Here is a 19,513-nt window from a genome sequence, read left to right on the forward strand (position 1 = left end):
CCCGGATGAGCTCGCCCCCGTAAATATTCACCAGTGAGGGTGATGGATATGGATCATGATTATTATCAAGTTTATGATGAGTATAACTCGAGTTGGGGATGCACGACAGAGGGACAGTCCAATGGTTAGCTACCAGGACTTGTCGGGTTGGCTCTATAACCGACAGATGATATCATCAGCCACTAGGGACAGGCATGCATCATATGCATTTGTGTGACATTGGTTGGGTGTGCATATTATACTTGGTTTGCCTATGTGATTAATTGCTAACTGTTCTACTTGTAATAACTGTTTGTTTGTGCTTGAACTTCCTATCTGTGTTTGCATCTGGGACTCTGTTGGATTGTGGTGATTGGTTGTTGGTTGGATTGTTTGGGCCTAGGGCCGTGGTTGGAAAGAGATGAACTGATGGTTGATTTCGGTTTTGTGTTTCTGGTTTGGGATAAAATTATGAAAGGCTATTTTGGTTCCGCATAGATAAACCATTTTGAAAGGCTTTTGAGTTTTTGATAATTGAACGGTTCTTCTTTCTGAAAAGATTTCCGACTTTACTTTCATTGTAAACCGTTGTTTTTGAAAAGAGGCATAAGACGGTTATGAATCACCGGTGCGGTTATCTTCACGTATCCTATTACAGTAATTCCCAAAAACCCTCTACTGAGAACCCTTTTGAGGATGATGTTCTCACCCCCTACATTTTTCCCCTTTCAGGATATGGGCGCAGAAGTCACGAAGAGTTTACTTTGTTATTGAGATGCTCTATGTTGCTTTAGATTATTATTTTGTACCCTCGCCTTTATCTTGATATATTCTGTAAGAGGGATAGGAATTGTATTGGATTATGCTTGTAATAATATTTATATATGTATGTATATATACATGTATGTACTCTTTATGAGTTTCTGTAAGTTGTATGGTATGTATGGATGTGCGTTGTATAGCAAAAGTATTTTTGGGAGCGGTATTGCGGTTTAAAGTTTCAAAAAGGCTCATATTTTAGTATTAAATAATATAAGTGTCGTCGTAATGTCCGAGCTATCAGAGTCGCGCAGCCGGAAGTGTGAGCTTTGGTAGTTAGGGTGTTACAGGTAGCGCCAAACTTGGGCTGAGCCAAGTTTGGCACCATCACCCCCGTATAGAATCTACCAATTTCTGTGTTCATGAAGTTAAACTTGGAAAATTCTAAGTTTGACTTCAGTTCTCTTTAGCACTAGCGCCAAACTCCAAGCTTCTCAAGTTTGGCTACAAGTCCACGCCATGCATTCCTGGGAGTAGGTTAGTGTGGCGCCAAACTTGGAGAATCCCAAGTTTGACACCATTGAGGCCGAACGAACTGGAGAAAAAGGGTATACTATTATATATCATTGAAAAGCTCTAGAAGTTAACTTTCCAATGTCACTAAAATCACATCAATTGGACCTCTGTAGCTCAAGTTATGTCTGTTAGAGTGCAAGGAGGTCAGGGTTGACAGCATCATCCACTTTCTTCCTTTTCTTCTATAAAACTCCGTCAAATCCATTCGAATACTACCTGAAATAAACAGAGTTGCACACAACTCAAAGTATCATTCATAGTTGCTAAAACAGTATTTAAATCTTGATTAAACTTAACAATTTAAGTGCAAATTCACTAGAAAAGGATAGGAAGGATGCTCACGCATCACGACTATGTCACTCAACACTTAAAACTGTAAGACTTGCACTCACTACTAGAAAACTAGTTATTACAGACGAATATTTCCGATGAATTTTATCCCACGGAAATACAGACGGAATTTCAGAGGGATTTTTTGTCGAAAAATAAAAAAATGAATTAGCATAAATTACAAACGGAAAAGAGAATTCGTCGATAATTCTATCAGAAAAATTAAATTTTTTTGTGGGAAATAGTTACAGATGGAAAATCCGTCTGTAATTTAAAATTTTCCATTAGAAATATTGAGTTAACCTTAACTCAGATCCTATCCTCTCGATCCATTCACACTCCACACAAATCGCCGCCAAAGAGCTTCTTCCTCTCTCCGTCCAACGCTCTCTCCATCGCTCCGTCCACGATCTCATCACTAACCTCAGTAATGGCCATTCGCTGGTGATTCTCATCCACCGGTTCAGGTATGGTTTTGCATGGCTTTCAATTTTTGAATTCTTCTCATTTGAAATCGTAATGGAGACTTGCGTCCAAGAGCTTCTTCTTCCCCCGCTGTCGCCGCCACTTGCGTCTCCTCATCGCACGAGTTTCAGTCACATCCAATTCGAATCAATTAAACAATGGTCACCGTGGCTTCAACTTCCTCCAGAAACCAGACGCCGTCCTCCTCGTGCTCCTTTTCCTACCCCTTCGCTTCATACACCTCTGCCAATTTCGCTCCCAGAGCCTCCCCCTCGTCCCCACGCGCTTCTCCTCCTCCTTTGGCCACCACCGGCATTTTTCTTCCATCTCTTTGCCATCGTATCCAACATCGTCATCCGTGAGATTCTCCTCGGAGCAACCACTAGGCTCCCCCGGGCAACGCTCCACGGCTATAAAGAGGTATACTCTGATTTTATGATTCTATTGCTTAAGGCTCAATTTTTCTGTGCCAATCTTAGGTTTATCAATTTTTCTTTGCAGTTTCTATCTTCTCAAAACAACTTAGGGTTTTATTACAGAGATAGAGATGGCAAGCTTGCTGTGAAGGAACTCCAGTCCTCTGATTCCATTAGATGAATATATGAATATTCGCTTGCTGTTATTGATTTTGTTCATAAGTCTAAGTTATAATTAATTTCCATTAGATGGACGGTTTTTAAGTTTCTTATTGGTTTTCTTAGCCAACCATACATCTATCTTGGTTTTGCGCCATTCATAGTGATTGAGTGCGATCTAAGTGTTAAAATTATGGATCTGATTCAATTGTTATTCACCTTGTTCTTCTTGTGCTAATAAGATTTTGGTACTTTTTATTTAGTTAAGTCGGAACTTTGCAGAGCATACTCTTTCGGTGCGTCGACCTCAGCTGGAAGACCGGCAGTTTCGGTTTGCTCTGCGGTAGCAGTAGTACCTCTGCCGAGAAAATCCGCAATTCGAACACCTATGGTTGTTCCTCCAATTGATCTTCCTTCCAATTGGAACCGAGAGAAAAAGTTGTAAGCATTACTTACTTTCCCCAGCCGTACTAATTATGATTTGCAGCTATTGGAATTAAACAAGGTTTCATACGTTTTGTAGGCTTGTAGCATTTCCAGGTTTAGCCATTAATTAATACTATAAAGCTGAATCATCATAAATTTTAAAGAACTAGTGGGCTAAGACTCTTCTAATACTTCAGTGGCACTTCTATTCAGACTTTAACGGTGCCAACTGCCAGCTTCCCTAGTAAGTAAATTTCTGAAGTTTCTAACTTCCTTTGATAATATATATAGTTTCCAAGTAGGTAGTTTTTGATGTTTCAGACTATTCTATGTCCCTAATAAAAAGTAGCATGTTGTGTGATGCAATGAGCTGCATACTTGTTCCTGGACCAGGATTTCAGTAACTATGGGTAAGGCTGCAGCTGCAGGGCTAGTTTGATGTTGCAGCTATTTTGTTCTGCAATGTCCAGTATTTAGAGTGCTATAAATTGAGTTTTATGTCTCGGGTTTCCTAATGACAAGGAATTATCAATAATAAATTACATTTCATTAGGTTTGACCTTGCTTTTGTAGTCTTTGATAAATTTGAAAATTGGATCCATAAAATATTTGGAAGTGTTAAAATAGAATTAGATGCAGCATCTAGTTATTAAAACAACATCAGTTAAAAATTTAAAATACAGCTACCTTAAGAACTAGTCAGCCGTATAGATAAATGATAGATATGTCATTAGATAAGCTTAATCATATATACTAAATTATGATCGCTTTGAAAAGATGGCATTTAACGCTGTAAACTTTTGTTGAGAAACAAAGGAGGCCAATCTATAATGACTCAATGTTATTTTTATCAAGGATGAAATGAAGAATTCTCTTACTAGTTTTGCCTCCTTGTACACTTGGGATAAAAAAAGAGGTCAAGCCATAACTCACTTATCTTTTGTTGACTGTCGGCTATTCTTTTCCTTTTCATTTTTTTGTCAAGTGGATTACAAGTGAATCTTATAATCTTTATACTGGTGCTGATTTGGTAATTCATACAGTATATGCTTTGAAGCTAATTCATCTTTTATTTTGCAGCTGAATATTCTACAAGAGGAAAATGAGGTTATATTAGAAAAGGTGGTGCTCTTCTGGCCTAACAAAGTTGGTTTTAAACTCAAATTATGTGATATTTAACATATCTGCTTGATTATATTAACAGTAAAGAGTTGCAGAGGAAAAACGCCAAGAAATGGAGGCGAGAGCTAGGAAGCTTGAGAAACAAGTGAGGGTCCCCCCTCCTCTTCTCCTTTTTCCAAACCAAAAAAAAAAGATATTAACTGAGCTTTGAAACCTAATAATATTAATGTATAATACCATTGTTTATATTAATGTATACCTGCCTTGCCTCTTCTCTTGCTTCTCTTCCACTATCACTTGATTAACTCTATGTTAGTCATCAGTTTCAAACAAATATTTTTATTTATATATTTTATTATTTTATTACATGTTTGATTTTGCAAGGTATGAGACTTGTTTGTGCTTTGATTGTGGTGATTGTGTTGCTGAATTCAAAGAAAGGTGAGAGCAGAAAATCAAAGATTGCAAGAATTCATTTGAGTACAATGCTATAAACTACAGAGCACATAATGCATCATTGTAAGTCTGCTAAGAAGAAGCTACTATGATTCTATGATATGATGTTTGACAAACTTGCAATTATGTAGTTTAAGTATGTCTTTTGCATTGCAAATTGCTATAGTTTATTTTCCTTTTCATCTTCTACGCCACTCTCTCTTGAAGTATTAAAAATTTTTCATACTTGGACATCTTCTACCCAGTTTTCATCTGAATTCTGTCTTTTAGTTGGTTGCAGAAATTATAATGACATTCAATTATGCATGATATTCCAGTTGACTCTTCCCTTAGCTATTCCAGTAATAGCATTTATGTATAGCTCCAAGTACACAGATAATCTCATAGACATTTGTAATGCTTTGGTTTTAATTTGCTATATTTAGTGTTTGCTAACTTTGTTGACTGCCATCATTGCCTTGATGAAATAGCAGTAGGAATAGGAAACTCTAAGAAAAGAAGTAAACTCTTATGCCATTCGCAGCTTTATATTTTCTACCAAAATGAACTTTGGTGGGTACCTTACATAAATTGTATAATTGAATATATGGGAAAGGAAGATGTCACTCCATTTGTTGGTCACACTGCTAATGCCCTATATAGTGGACGCTTAAGGACTTTTTCATTTGAATAGAAACTAGTGGTATTTTCTTACAACAGGGTGGATTTCATGTAATGATGTAGCCAGTTTGATAGGGATAGGGATAAGATAAAGGGTCAAGTATTAAGATATTCTGTTTGATTATGAAAAGAAAAATATAACTCTTATCAAAGATGCACTAATCAAGATGAGGTCAATAATATTGGGCTTATCATAGTTCTATACCATGATGCTGTTGCGTTGTGTTGTGTGTTGCTAAATTTTCATTTTAAGGCTTATGTGATTGTGTTGAATGTAGAACATTGGACAAAACTATTTCAAACTTGGAGATGGAGTTAGCTACTGCAAAGGCAGCTCAGGAGTCGATTCGCAATGGCGCTCTTCTATCAGAAGAATACACTAAAGTTTATGTTTTCAATACATGATAAATTTAGTATGGTTGAACAATACACTAAGTTTAGGTTTTGAATTATAGTTGATGTATCAATACACTTTGTTGAGGTGTGGTTGTTACTTATTATTATAGTTGATGTATCAATACATTTTGTTTATATTTTGAATTATATTAACTTGTTTGTTTATATTACTTTTCCTTTAGTTTGATAATACGATGAACTTGTTTAAATTTACATTTATATTGTATGAAATCAGATTTATTTTGCAATGAAAAAGTCTATAAAAATACTGTTTTACTTTACCAACAGATTTACAGACAGAAAATCCGTCTGTATTCAGAGTGGAAATGCTTTCCCATCCAATTACCGACGGAAAATCTGTTGCTAATTACCGACGAAAAGTTCGTCAGAAAATTCGTCTCTAATTACCGACAAAAAATTCGTCGAAAAATCCATCTATAATTACAGACAAAAAATCCGTCAAAAAATCTGTCTGTAATTACCGACGGAAAATCCGTCGAAAAGTTCAAAGTTTCAGGGAAATGGATGAGAATTTACAGATGGAAAATCCGTCGGTAAATAATTTCCGACGAGACTTTTACAAAGGGACAAAATCCGTCGGTAATTTCGTCGGTAACCAAAAATTTGTCTGTAATAAAGACTAAATATGTCTGTAAATCTGTCTTTATTCATCCATTTTCTAGTTGTGGCTAAATCAATGTAATATTTCTTTCAATTATAATACCAAGTCTAATTCAATTCTTCAAGTGTGTGAAAGTTGTGCAAATGCCAATATACACAAATCTCTTTTTCCAGATTTCATTGCTCTTTTATAGTTTGTGTTCTCTGATATTTGGGGTTTAGCATCTTTAATTTCTCATTTAGAATTTCGTTATTATGTTGCTTTTATTGATACTTGTATATATTATGTTTGTGCTTTTTTATTAGTTAATAAGTCTCAAGTTTTACTATAAGAAAAATAGCAGCATTAATATGAACAAACTCAACGCATTAATAAGGAATATTAGGCAATGATTACTAGAAATATATGTATTTAACAAAAATGGCGATTCTTGATTCATCATTGGATAGTGACAGTGATTTGTCACATGATTTGTGAAGGTATGTAACCCATGGATAAACATATAGCTTATCTCCCTTTACTAACTTACAAATTTGATTTATTTAGAAGTTGAAAGAATTGTCAATGCAAGTTCATGTGTAGACTTGTAACTCACTCGGACACACTTAAACTATTTGAGAGAGATCAGCAGTGTTAGTTTTTTTAGTTTCTATACCTAAAAGCCTACCAACAAACTGAGTCTGAGTCTCACTTTGGCTCGGTATCCATAAATGAAGCTCAATTAGCCCCACATTTGTTAAGATTATTGTTTGGTGGAAAGAAATAAAAAATTGTGTTAAAAGGTGAATTTTCCATAAATCTATTAATAGCAAAAAGCAAAAACAACAATCTAACGATGAAAAGGGCTAATTGATTCCAATGAAAAATCTCTTGAAAAGTGCAAATAGTTAGTGTGAGTTTCCTTTTCCTAATTCCCAGAAAACAGAGGATTTATTGTGCAAATAGTTAGTGTGAGTTTTCTTTTTTGATTGAATAATTTCAGATTAATAGTTTCAGATTCAGTTTTCTATCATTTTTTATTGTGCTCATAATTATATTTTTGTTGTAGGGATTGGATCAAGAGAGTGAGATTCCATCACCAAGAGAGTTAGGAAGTAGGTCCTCATAGTCTATACTTTTTTCAGTCCTTATGATGCTAAACTCATTTGATCAGAACATAAATAAGTTATCATGGTAAGGTTTTTTTTTTTTCACAAAGTTAAAATACCTCTCCAGGTTACTGCCTTGTCAAATGTTGAAGCCAAGAAGAGGTTTGAAATTTTGGAAGCAGTTAGTGGCACAATGGATGCGAATCTTCGTTACTTCAAACTGGTAGACATTGTGTTTGTATATATATCTTCTGCAACATATTCTTTGTCACCGTGCTTGTCCTAAGTAAATTTAACATAAAAGAGAATTCAAAAATATAAGACTTCAAAAATACATATGATACAAGATTAGATAGTTAATGGCATGCAAAAATTTAACATAAAGAGAATTCATTCTAACTTCTTTGCAATTGCAGAAAGAGTTGAAAAATGATCCCAAAAAGGTTAGTTGAAGTGGAAGCTGACTTTTGACTTTTCTTATTGACAGTTGACTATTCTTGCTCAAACATAAACTCTATTCCACCAACTAACTATTCTTATTAACACCTATTTCCAATAGAATTTGTTCTTACAACAATTACAGCATGCTTGTTAGTAGCGACAATAGCCAAAGACTCAGACAAATCTCATGTCCACCAAGAATGGCTAACCAGACACTGCCATCTATGGCTACTTCACCGTCATCATTTTCTTCCAAAAAACACGATGTTTTCATTAGTTTTAAAGGCGATGACACACGCAACAACTTCACAAGCCATCTTTGTGCTGCTCTTAACCAAAGCAAGATATATACAAGTCTTCATAGACAACAGAATCTCCAAGGGAGATGAGAACTCTTCCTCAGTCTTCAAAGCCATAAGGGATTCCAATGTGTCTGTGGTTGTTCTGTCAAAGGACTATGCTTCCTCGACATGGTGCATGCATGAACTCAACAAAATACTCAAGCAAAAGAGACATGGTAAGGGCCACATTATGGTACCTGTGTTCTATAAGATTGACCCTTCACATATTAGGAAGCAAATTGGCACTTACAAGAAAGCATTTGAGAAACATGAGAGAGATGTCAAACACAACATTCTGCTGAAATGGAAAGCTGTTCTCACTGAAGTAGCCAATTTAGTTGGGTAGGATTCACAGAATTACAGGTAACAAATCTTTCATTCATTCTTTGTTTCTTCTCTTTAGTTATCTCTATAAATATGCTTGTGGTGCCATTCCTTTATGCATGATAGGACCGAATTGGAACTTGTTGAGGAAGTTGTCAAAGATGTTATGCAAAAATTGAATTGCATATATCCCCCTTTGAGATAAGTTAAATTTCGATTGTATGGATTGATTATTTTTATACTTTGCTGCTGATTATGCAGCTTGTTACAAGTGTTTTTTCTTGTTAGGTTTGTAATATGGAATCGAAGCATAGGGTTAAGGAATCGAAGCATCTGGTGGAAATGGCGAAATCTATAAGTACACTTGGAAAAGTACCTTTTCCTCCTCATCTTGATAAGAAGGCAAGTGTTTTTTCTTGCTCGGTTTGTAATATGGAATATAATAATTGATAATCTTGAGAAATAATAAAGAAATAATCTTGGAGTTATCTCATATGTATATATATTACTACAATGTTCAAATAATATAGATCTTAGCTTTTATATATATATATATATAACAAAATGGAACAGGTTCCAAAATATATAGCAGAAAAAGCACCTAAAAATCTTCGTGGAGGACTTGCAACAACAAACCAGCTTCTCATTGTGATTTGGATCGTCAGTCTCATTCTTAATAGGAAGTGTTGTAAATTGGAGACTACTAGCACTAGCAGGTAATTAAGTAACAACATCATTTAATTTATATATACAAATCTTGCTTTAAAATAGTCTAATTCTATTGGCTTTACTTGAAAATTTTGAAGGGTTAGCACTTTGCGTTTGCTTGTTGATTAGTTTGTGTTTCATTAGAACTTAAACTTTTTAAAGAGTTGGTCCTAGATGTAGCATCATTTCCTTTTTGACAATGAGGTTAAGACTTAAGAGTTTGATCCTTAGGTATACCTATCTCTTAAATGAATGAGTTCTAGCAGAAACTAGATTAAGCCTCTGCATTGTCAAGTTTAAGCCCAAATGGAATTTTTTGAGGGCATGTTAGTGATATTTTGCCATTCAAGAATCTCCATTAACAGTTTAAGTATTTAGGAAAGAGGGCACCTAACACCATTAAACCGCTTAATTTTAGAAACGTCATCGTTATGTTTACCTAATCATAAACTCATGGTAATGTTTCCTTTAACTAGTCTTTTTCTTGGGGTTTTCAATTGTAGCCACTAGAACAGTTGGTGTTATCAGTAAAATTGATCAGGCTGCTGCAGAACCAAAAGCTCTTGCAGCAGTGTAGGCTCTCCTATTGAACCAGGGACCCCCCAAAACATCTGATATTACATGGGTTGCTTTGATTGGCCAATCTGTATCTATAGCTTCTGCACAGTCTTAGAGTGCAGCATCTGAGAACTCTTTGGAAACCGCTTGGCGAGCAGAGACTGAAAGTTTGAAATCAATATTGACTGGAGCTCCTCCAAACAAGCTTGGGAGAGTTGCCTTGGTTGAGTCTCTTGCTGGACAGATTTGCAACCGCATGAAACTAAGGCTTCCAATTCTTCTCACTGGGTACTTAGTTTTTGCTAGCTTATGTTTCCTTGTTTATTATAAATGTCATATTTCCCAGCAAGGAACAGGATTAAGGGAGACTGAGCATGTTGTGTAACATGAAAATGGATAATGACTGCAAAGGGAGTGCACATTCAATTTAAAAGTGATGAAAAATCACATTGTTAAATTTAGATTTATACTACTAATTATCTGTAAAATGCATTTATAACTAATAACAAATGGCTCACTTTAGAGTGTGTTGTTTAATTTTATTAAGTTGGCTTGGGGTTTTGAGTGGCTTCAAAAACTATGATGATCCTTTGCTAAAAATTAAAAATGCTGCAATCTTTTGATTTTTATATGGCAATATTTAGGTCTTCTCAATGCTCGATACAAGTAGCCTGTACCATGCAGTAGCTACTTGTAAGTTGTTTAGATTTAATTAGTTCTTTTATTGCGGTGAAAAATGAATAACAGCATTTATTTCAACTTCTGTGAGCTTCTTGAACATAAATATCACATACCTTATTTAATTTGCAGATTGTAGCTGTACACTTAGTGTTGTTGCACTTTGCATTGGTGACTCCTTTATAATATGTTTACCCTTTTAATTCTATAGGAGGTGATGAACATGCCAGATTTGGCTATGCAATCTTTGGCCTTAACAATTCACCATTTAAAGGAATTTGGGTTTGAGAGAATTGTATGCTCAGGTTTTTCTTTAAGGCCATTCTCAAGAAATATGGAAATGACCTTTTCAGCCAATGCGTTTCAACAACTAGAGGTAATTATATCTGGAGCATAATTTTTATTGGCATGCTGGATGATTTCTTTTTTCTTTTTCTGTTTGTTTTGAACTGTGATAACAAACTGTTATTGTATGTACTTTAATTTTCATCATACCATTTTGGACTCTATTGTGTATACTTGTTGCTAATGGATGTTTTTATGTGATTTCAGATTTTAAAAAATAATAGTGATGGATCTGAGAATGGAACCTTGCTGCAAATTATGAATCGCACCCTTACTATATTCGGTTCTAGGCTTCTTAGGCATTGGGTACGAGGTGCTTCTAGTTTTGATAATCCACCATTGAATGTTGAATTATTGATTCTTTCAGCTAAAGAAAATCCTTTATCTAATTGTTCTTATTCATGAAACAGGTATCTCACCCGTTATGCGATCAGACCATGATTTCTGCTTGTCTTCATGCTGTATCTGAAATTGCAGAGTCCATGAAACAGGTATCAAAATATTTATTTTACATGATTCACTTTCGTTCTCATGAGAATACTCGTAGTAGTCTCATGATGGAATCGAACCCTATTGAGAACTATGAAAATTCAAGCATCTCCTTTAATTCATATAGCTTTGATGAGACTTGTGACACGGTGTTCTTTGACATGAAAAGACTGTGGCCCTTTCATCAAGTGGATGAACTTCAATAAGTACTGACTACGTACTAATAAGTGGTCTTTGATTACATTAAGGATTATCTTCAATCGTAACCATAATTTAAAGCCCTGGTGAAGAGCTTCATGAAAGATTAGTGCTAGCTGTAGGGGAAAGGATATTGGCGGAGACCACTTTATCAAACTTTAATTTCTTCTTTTTTGTTTTATAGTTAGTATATTGTGAAGCATGCAATTCTTTCTATTTCCATAAATAAGCTAATTAGGAAACCTAAAAATATATCAGCAATAGTATTTCTATTTTATTTGTAATTCATTAATTCCAGAATTGTGTTCTTTATTTTAATATGATTTCATGGTTGGTGCTGATTGTTGCAGTCACACTATGTTTTGTTGCTCTGTTCCTTCAAAGAACAACTTCCAACATGTTCGTGTCCATGCAATGAAAGCAGTAATGGCTTGCTGGGAGATTGAGCAATCCTTACAAAGTCTAACAGGTGCAATAATTGTGTTCTTTTTTCATTTTTTATCTTAAAATAATAATAATAATAAACCAAGTTGTGAAATGAAAATTAATTAAAATGAACATGATTTTTTTTCAGAAAAAAGTTGGGCGTGAAAATAAGTACTCTAGAGCAAGACAAAAGAAGGATTGGACTGAGGACAGAAATTATCATGACAAAGTGCACCAAAAGCTATGATGAAAATTTTATGTATTAAGAGCTACATGTTAAGATATTTATAATTAAAAAATTATATTATGTTAGATACTTTATTTGTACAAGGGTTATTACTTTTGATTTTTAATACTAAAAAATAATATATTATGTTTAATACATTGTTTATGAGTTATATAATATTTTGTTTATGAGTATTGATTTTCTGTTATTGAGAAAGTTTAATAAAAAATTTATTTGTTTAATGCGATAAAAATGACGGTTAAAATTTGTCTTTGTAAAAGATAAAAAAATGTCACTTTTATCCACTAAAAAGGATGGGTTGTAACTGCCATTTTAAACATGAAATGCCATTTTAACTTAGTAAAAATGGTGGTTTCAAAAGTCATTTTAACTAACTAAAAATGCTGTTTTAACCAACCAAAATGCTGCTTTGTCAAGGTAAAAATGGCGGTTCATAAACGTCGTTTTAACCAACCAAAAATGCCATTTTCATCCTGGAAATAATGGCGGTTTGAACTGCCATTTTAACCAACCAAAACTGCTGTTTTAACCCTGGAAATAGCGGCGGTTTGAACCACCGTTTTAACTAACCAAAAAATGCTGTTTTATTTGGAAATAATGGCGGTTTGAACCACCATTTTAACCTATCCAAAAATCACCGTTTTAACCCAGGAAATTGTGGCAGTTTTATAAAAACCGCTGTAATAACCAGAATGGCGCCCAGAATCACGTCATTTTCTAAAACCGCCGTAAATACAAAAAAAAGCTGCCATTTTAACCAGATTTTTTTGTAGTACTAGCTTTATTGTAGATGAGATGTTTTCAAATTAAGAGGTTAATTGGGACTAGAAATTAATGTGGTTTAGTTGTTGAACCAATTACTATTTAACTCTTATCAGTAGGGTAGGTATTAAAATTTCAAATGTTCCAAATGCCAACAAGTTAATTTTATAATTTAAATTAGAAATAATTGATTGAACTTAGTAATATGTTGATAAACAATGTTCTTATATATTTTTAATAGAGTATATTTAATTTTAAAATTACTCTACTCTTCAATTTTATCAAAATATCTATTCATATCTATCTATGTTCTTTTATAAAATCCTAATTTTAACCCTAATATCATAAATTCCTAATTTATAACCTAAATTCCCAAATCTACAATCAGAAAGGGAAAGAAAGGGCACGGGGAGCTTAAGGGGGGAAAACAGAAGGGAAGAAAGAAGGAAATGGAGAGCAGAGGGAGAGGGTGACGGAACAGAGAAGAAGAGGGAGAAGTGGATCGTCATCGGGGAGGGAGGAGACTGCCGCCGTCGTGAAACATCACTGTGCGCTGCCATCGAGTACACGAACCAGAGGGAGACGTGAGCAGTGACTGAGAGGAAGCTCCGTCCTCGTCGCCGTTCCATAGTCGCTGTTGAAGCCAACCTCGTTGTCGTCGAATCGTTGCTGCTGTGCCGCCATCAAGTCTGAGTTGAGGAAAGGAGACGTGGAGTCGGTGTCGCCCAGAGAGAAACGCGAATGGCGAGGCGAAGCAGAACGCATGGTGGGAAGGCTTTCCTTGCCACTGCCGCCGCCGGAATCATGAACCAAGGTAGAGGAGAAGGCCGTCTTCCCCGTTGCTGCTATAATCGTCCGTGCTGCTGCCGGTGCTTCCTTGTTCTGTTATTCCTTTCTAATTCTTGTAAGACATTCTTGTTCTGAACCTCCACTTGACATTTTTGTTTATTCCGCTGCCATTTTATTAGCCTTACTCTTGTTCCAATTTAATTTAGCCCCTGTTCCACCCCTGAATTTCCAGAATTATTACTCTACCCAATATGAATTCATTGTTTTGCTCACTGTCGTGGCCAACTCGCGTTGCTGCTGCCCTGTCAAAGCTGTTGTGAGTGTTGCTAACATTGGCGGATAAAGGATGAAGGAGCTGCTGCATTTTGGGTGCAGCCCAACCTGTCATCACGCCACAATTCCGTCTTCGGTTTCGGTTTCTATGAAATTCGACATTGAGGTAGGGGGTTTAAAATGATTTCAATTTAAGAATGCCTACAAGGTTTATTGAATAACTGCAAATAGATTTAATAGCTGTGAGTAATTGATTGATTATGTAATTATTGAATTGTGGCTGAAATTGTGATTGGAATGGTTGAGATTGTGATTTGGAATTGTTGATTTGTGATATTGATTGATTATGTGGATTGGGAATTGCTTGATGACTAATTGTTGAGAATTTCTGAATTTTAATGGTGGAATTGGTTTTGAGGGGTTTTGAAGGGTTGGATTTTGAATACTAAATAGATTGCTGAAAAACTGATTTTTGAAATTAAAAGGTGACTTTGGAAGTGAATCAGTTATTCAACGATAATCGAAATAATATAAGAGCAAAGGCTGAGTAAAGTATAATAAAAGTTGTTGCTGGGACTCAATTTTGAGAAGTTTGAATTAATTATAGAACTAGTTATAATTTTTCAAAGTTAAAATGTAAAACTTGATTTTCTGCATTATTTTTAAAGGAAGCCAGAAACTTTGAAAAACTATAACTATTTCTGTGATTATTGGAATTGCGTGGGACTAAGTCCGGATTGAGCTTGGGGATATAGGGAACTGGACTGCTGAATTTGAGACTTTTTTACTAAGTTTATGATTTATGGTGAATTTTTGAATCATGGATGTCAAAACTGGTTTTTCTGCAGAACGTTTAACGCAGCAGCAACTTGATTCCTCTATTGGAAATTATGCAGTTTGAATTTTGAAATGAAACCAATTTTAAATAAAACTTTATTCCTATTATTTTAATGCCGTAAAATTTCAGAATAATTGGACTTGTAGTTTTAAAGATATGAATTTTTGAAGGATGGTGCATTATGCAGAAAAAGCCAGATTCTGTTTTCTTAAATTAGTAACTTTGGGAGTTTATAACTTTTGATCCTGGATAGATATTGAGATACAACCAATTGGAGGTGAAAATTAAATATGTTTAGTATATGTGATTTAAATTTCAGGATTTTCCATGTTTTAATAAGTGAGTTATGGGACTTGAAAGAGGTTGTGTTCAATGATTTGTAAAACAGAATTCTGCAGAAAATTACCTAACTTCCAAGCTACGTAACTCCTTCATTATAAATGGTATGACCCTGGAACTAATTGAGAAAGAAATTTGGATGAGTTATGTTTAACCACATTAATTTTGAAGGTAGTTGGAATTCATTTGATATTTTAAAAACAAAATGGAAATCAGGCTGCCAAGTTGTGTTGGTAATTATTTTGGATATGGAATTTAAGAAATAGATTTTCTATTATCAAATGTTTTTGAGAATATATTGCTGTGGCAAATGCTGAAAGAGGCTGATGAATTGTTGAGAAAGAAGAAACATGTAAGGGTGGATAAGTCCTTTTTTTTAAAGGAGATTATGTCCAAATTTTTATAAAAAATATAAGGACTTAATCAAAATAAATATTCAAGGCTTATTTAATAATAATAACTTCAATAATTCTTTTAAGAAAAGAATATTTGATCTATGAGATTGTTGGCAAGGGCGTGGGTCTAGTCCCGCTTGCGAATTTGTAATTATGAAAGAAAAAGGAAAGAGTAAAGTACTTATTGTATGATTATCTGTTGCTTGAGGCAACCCAAGATATATTATTTATTTGTTTGTTGCTTAATGCAACCCAAGAGATGTTTGTTTATTTATCTGTTGTCCTGAGGCAACCCAAGAGTAATTTTTCGTTCCCAAGAGTATATATTTCCTGCGAGTAGAAAGCAGAGGCTGTCTCAATAGAGCTGCTAATAATTATATGCGCATTTATTTGAACAGAAAATCGTATCCGGAAAATCGTGAACTCGTGACCGGATAAATGTCGGGAATGCAGGTGCTAACCGACACATGAGCTCATGGCCTGTACTAGGACTAGACATTCATCATATGCATCTATGTGACATTATTTGGGTGTGCATATTGTAATTGGTTTGCCTAAATGAATAATTCTGTTAATTGTTAATTGCTATATTTGATATAATTGCTCTTGATTGTGTTTGAACCTCATTACTTGTGTTTGAAATTGATTGGCTGGATTGTGGTGAATTGGGTGTTGGTTGAATTGCTTGGGCCTGAGGCCATGACTGGTTTGTGTTGGAAGTCTAGTTCTGTATAAAGTATCTGACTGGTTCAGCATAGACTTAATGAACCTATGCTTGGAGTAGGATGATCATTTATACCGCGTAGGTAACTTCTTTTATGTTATGGTCTAGTAAGGTATGAAAAATCAAACTGGTTCAGCATAGACTTAATGAACCTATGACTGGGACAGGTTGGTCATTCATACAGTCTAGGAAACTTTTAAAAGTTTTACAAGAAAAATATGGATTTAGGATATTGAGTAATTAACTAATGCTTTTAAAGAAAGTTAGTTTCCTTTTAGATGTCTATGAACGCAGTTAACTATTTGCGCTTTATTCTTTACTTTCACGGCATTCTCGACCTCTACTGAGAACATGTGGTTTGGTTCTCACCCCCAAATTTTTCACCCTTTCAGCGACAGGTTTGAAGACGCAATTTGAAGCTGCGAGCGATCAGTAGGCTTTCTTTATGGTTTTAATTGCTTTCATAGAGTTTCCTCGCTCTTGTCCTTTGAGATTTTATTTTACATAGATGGGTAGGTTTAGTATATTGTATTTGAGTTTTATTTGGTCTCTTTTGTATAAGAATTATTATCAATAATATTTATGTGATTATTATTATTTGTGAATGTTTGAATTATGACTTTAATGAATAAAAAAAAACAAAATTTTCTGGCATTTTCTTAAAACTGAAACGCGAACTCGATACAAAGGCTCGATAATTAAGTAGTTGATACTAGAGAAGGTTACGTAATGTTCTTCCTAGTGGAAATACCCTAACTTAAGCAAGGTATTTTGCTAGACGGGACGTTACAGTTATTATGTCTTATTTTTCAGGATTTACAGGAAGTATGCTGTCTTCAGCAAATTATATGCGTGTACATTTGTTGTGAAAATCATTGTCACCTCTTTGCTTGTTCTACTTCTCCGGTGGCAAAAGAAGAGGGAGGAAGTTCAGCTTTGAATGGAAATAAAAAAATAAGAAACAATTAATCTCTGCTTTTACGTAAGCTCTTCACTTCCCATTCAAATTTCCTCTGGTTATCACTCTTCTCCATGATTGTTGAAGGTAACTCCTCTGATATACTTCCTCTCTGTTTTTATTTTTTTTTAACTTATCAAGTTAACCAATTGATTCAAAAGTTTTAATTTTTTTGTTTAGATTTTAGTATTTTTCATGAATGATTGGCTTATCTAGCATGTGGGTCTTCACTAATTTCTCCAAATAATTAGCTTGTGCTGTTAGTGAGGAAAAAAGTTATATATTGATTTTTAATTTACTATAAAAAATTATTTATATATTTATCGGTTTAATTCAATGTAAAAGGTTGTATAATTATGCATGTGGTGCCTTATATATATATATATTGTAAAAAGTTATTGATCTATTTATCGGTTAATTCAATCTAAAAGGTTGTATAATTATGCATGTGGTACATTGTGTATATTTGATTTTAACTAGATTGGTGTAGGAACTTAGTTTGTGTAGTTTAAGAAGTGGTAGTGTGTGGGGAATTGCATTATTAGGTCTGGGGTCAAGTGGTGTTGGTAGTTGTTATGATTAATCTATCTATAACTATAGCCTGGTTGAGCTAAGTTGGTTTCATTTTATGGGTTATATTTGGTTTTGACCTCTATGTTGACTTTGCAGTTTCACCCTTTTTGTGAAATGTTGAATGTAACGAAGTGTGAAAGTGGTGTTGATCAATGTGGGTTACGCCTATAGAGATACAAAATGATTAATAATTGTGGCACTTTTCAGAATCTTTTTGTTGAGTTTGAGTGATTATGTAATGATGTCTTACTTGTTGTTTGTGTCATTAGACTATTAAATTAGGAAGTGATTGGATTGCATGGAGAAACATTATAGGGATTCTGCGCCAGCTCATGGTGCCACAGGTGCTTCCTGTCACTCCATGTTTAATGCATGTGTGTGTAGTTGCAAGGACGTAGAGATTTGTCTTTAAATTAAGAAAAGAAATCCAATTTCAGCTATTTTCATAGGTTCATATGGCATTTCCTTACTTAGTGTTGGTAGAAATCAAAGGTGAGAAGCAGCGCATGGAGGATACCACGCAGTACTGCTACATTTCCTGCATTAAGTGACATTAGCTTGTTCTCCAGTTGGGCATGAAAAGTGTAAGGATGAGACACTTCTAGTGATATCATAGACTGGAATCACCCAAAATGATTGTTTGACCTTTTGTGTTTTCTTTATATTACCAATATACAGTAAATTTGACTGGTTCGGGACATTATGGTCAATCTGCTAATGATAACTGGCCAAATTAGGCAAAGTTCATAAAGATGATGTGGGGCAAGATGCACTTGAAGATAATAAATATTTTTAGCATAGTAGTTTTGTATTGTTCAATATTTTTCGAGTAAATAATTTACAAATAAATATTTTTAGTTAACATTTTGGAATTATGTTTAGTAGTTTATTTAGTATTTTTTTATGTTAATAACTCAAGTTTAATAAATATAATTTAAAGAAAATAGATTATAATAAAGAAAAACGGTATAAACTTGTTACGGTGGGTAACCAGAGATTAGTGGGCTGGATGACGTTGGTTGGCCCAAACGCGTGAGGGAGGTGACTATCGAGTGAACCTGAAACTCGGTGTTCCTCCGTCCGACTTGTACGTGTGGAAGAATGGGGGGTGGTACCTGCAAAGACACTCCAATGCCTAAGTTAGCAAGAGTGTGAGCAAGTTTAGAATGTATTGTTTTACCATTATGCCCCTAACGTTCTTATAAATACTTTCCCTCTCTTTCGTTGTTTCGTTTCTGCGATCTTTCAAATTTCCCTTGCATTTGTTCGTGCTGCGTTCTTGCGTTTCGAAGGCTTTTACTACCTCCAGTCTTGATTTCAGACTTAAAGGTTAGCTTTTTCCCCTTCTGTAACATTCGTTCTATTTGCGTGTTTTTATCTTGTAGGTACATTTGGTTTGTAGGCTTTAATTCCACACCCCTTCCCTTAGAGACCGTGTGTTGATTTTCCTTTTCTTTTGTAGGTTTCTTGTCACCCTTTTTTAAGAAAAAGAAATGGCTTCCGTAGATGCTCTCTCCCAGTGGGTCGATGTTACGGTCCTAGGGGAGGAGCCCTCAGTTGACACTGAATTTATCACCCACCTACGTACTCACTATAGAATTTGTACTTCTGAAGAAGATGAGCCGAAGTATGAGTTGATAGTCCCGGGTCTAG

The 19,513-nt window shown here is 34.8% G+C and overlaps 2 protein-coding genes and 3 long non-coding RNA genes across 17 annotated transcripts in view; all 5 read left to right on the plus strand.

The window, feature by feature from the left end:
• Positions 1 to 964, plus strand: part of LOC110265979 — a 3,995-nt gene extending 3,031 nt beyond the window's left edge. Inside the window, exon 2 of the long non-coding RNA XR_002352709.1 lies at positions 712 to 964. This is a non-coding gene — a long non-coding RNA (uncharacterized LOC110265979). The remainder of the gene's footprint in view (positions 1 to 711) is intronic.
• Positions 1 to 7,471, plus strand: part of LOC107612043 — an 11,531-nt gene extending 4,060 nt beyond the window's left edge. Inside the window, exon 3 of the long non-coding RNA XR_001613582.2 lies at positions 7,462 to 7,471. This is a non-coding gene — a long non-coding RNA (uncharacterized LOC107612043). The remainder of the gene's footprint in view (positions 1 to 7,461) is intronic.
• Positions 8,184 to 9,845, plus strand: LOC107611201 (disease resistance protein RPS6-like). The gene is made up of 3 exons (XM_016313155.1): positions 8,184 to 8,561; positions 8,849 to 8,918; positions 9,772 to 9,845. Exons 1-3 carry the CDS (start codon positions 8,184 to 8,186, stop codon positions 9,843 to 9,845), a joined length of 522 nt encoding a protein of 173 aa, XP_016168641.1.
• On the plus strand, positions 9,417 to 12,017 carry LOC107613744 (DNA mismatch repair protein MSH3-like). Its single transcript, XM_016315870.2, has 5 exons — positions 9,417 to 10,114; positions 10,716 to 10,880; positions 11,057 to 11,155; positions 11,284 to 11,340; positions 11,887 to 12,017. Exons 2-5 carry the CDS (start codon positions 10,722 to 10,724, stop codon positions 11,980 to 11,982), a joined length of 411 nt encoding a protein of 136 aa, XP_016171356.1. The 5' UTR covers positions 9,417 to 10,114; positions 10,716 to 10,721; the 3' UTR covers positions 11,983 to 12,017.
• On the plus strand, positions 13,350 to 18,663 carry LOC107613745. Of its 13 annotated transcripts, XR_002352720.1 has the most exons (6): positions 13,352 to 13,875; positions 13,993 to 14,199; positions 17,143 to 17,374; positions 18,130 to 18,204; positions 18,310 to 18,444; positions 18,539 to 18,663. It is a non-coding gene; the product is annotated as an uncharacterized LOC107613745 (long non-coding RNA). The 13 variants fall into 13 exon arrangements; XR_002352712.1 differs by having other exon boundaries at positions 13,350 to 13,875; positions 17,957 to 18,444; XR_002352713.1 differs by having other exon boundaries at positions 17,957 to 18,204; positions 18,298 to 18,663.

This window comes from Arachis ipaensis, chromosome B08 (genome assembly GCF_000816755.2).
Source record: "Arachis ipaensis cultivar K30076 chromosome B08, Araip1.1, whole genome shotgun sequence".
In the NCBI taxonomy this organism is placed as follows: domain Eukaryota; kingdom Viridiplantae; phylum Streptophyta; class Magnoliopsida; order Fabales; family Fabaceae; genus Arachis; species Arachis ipaensis.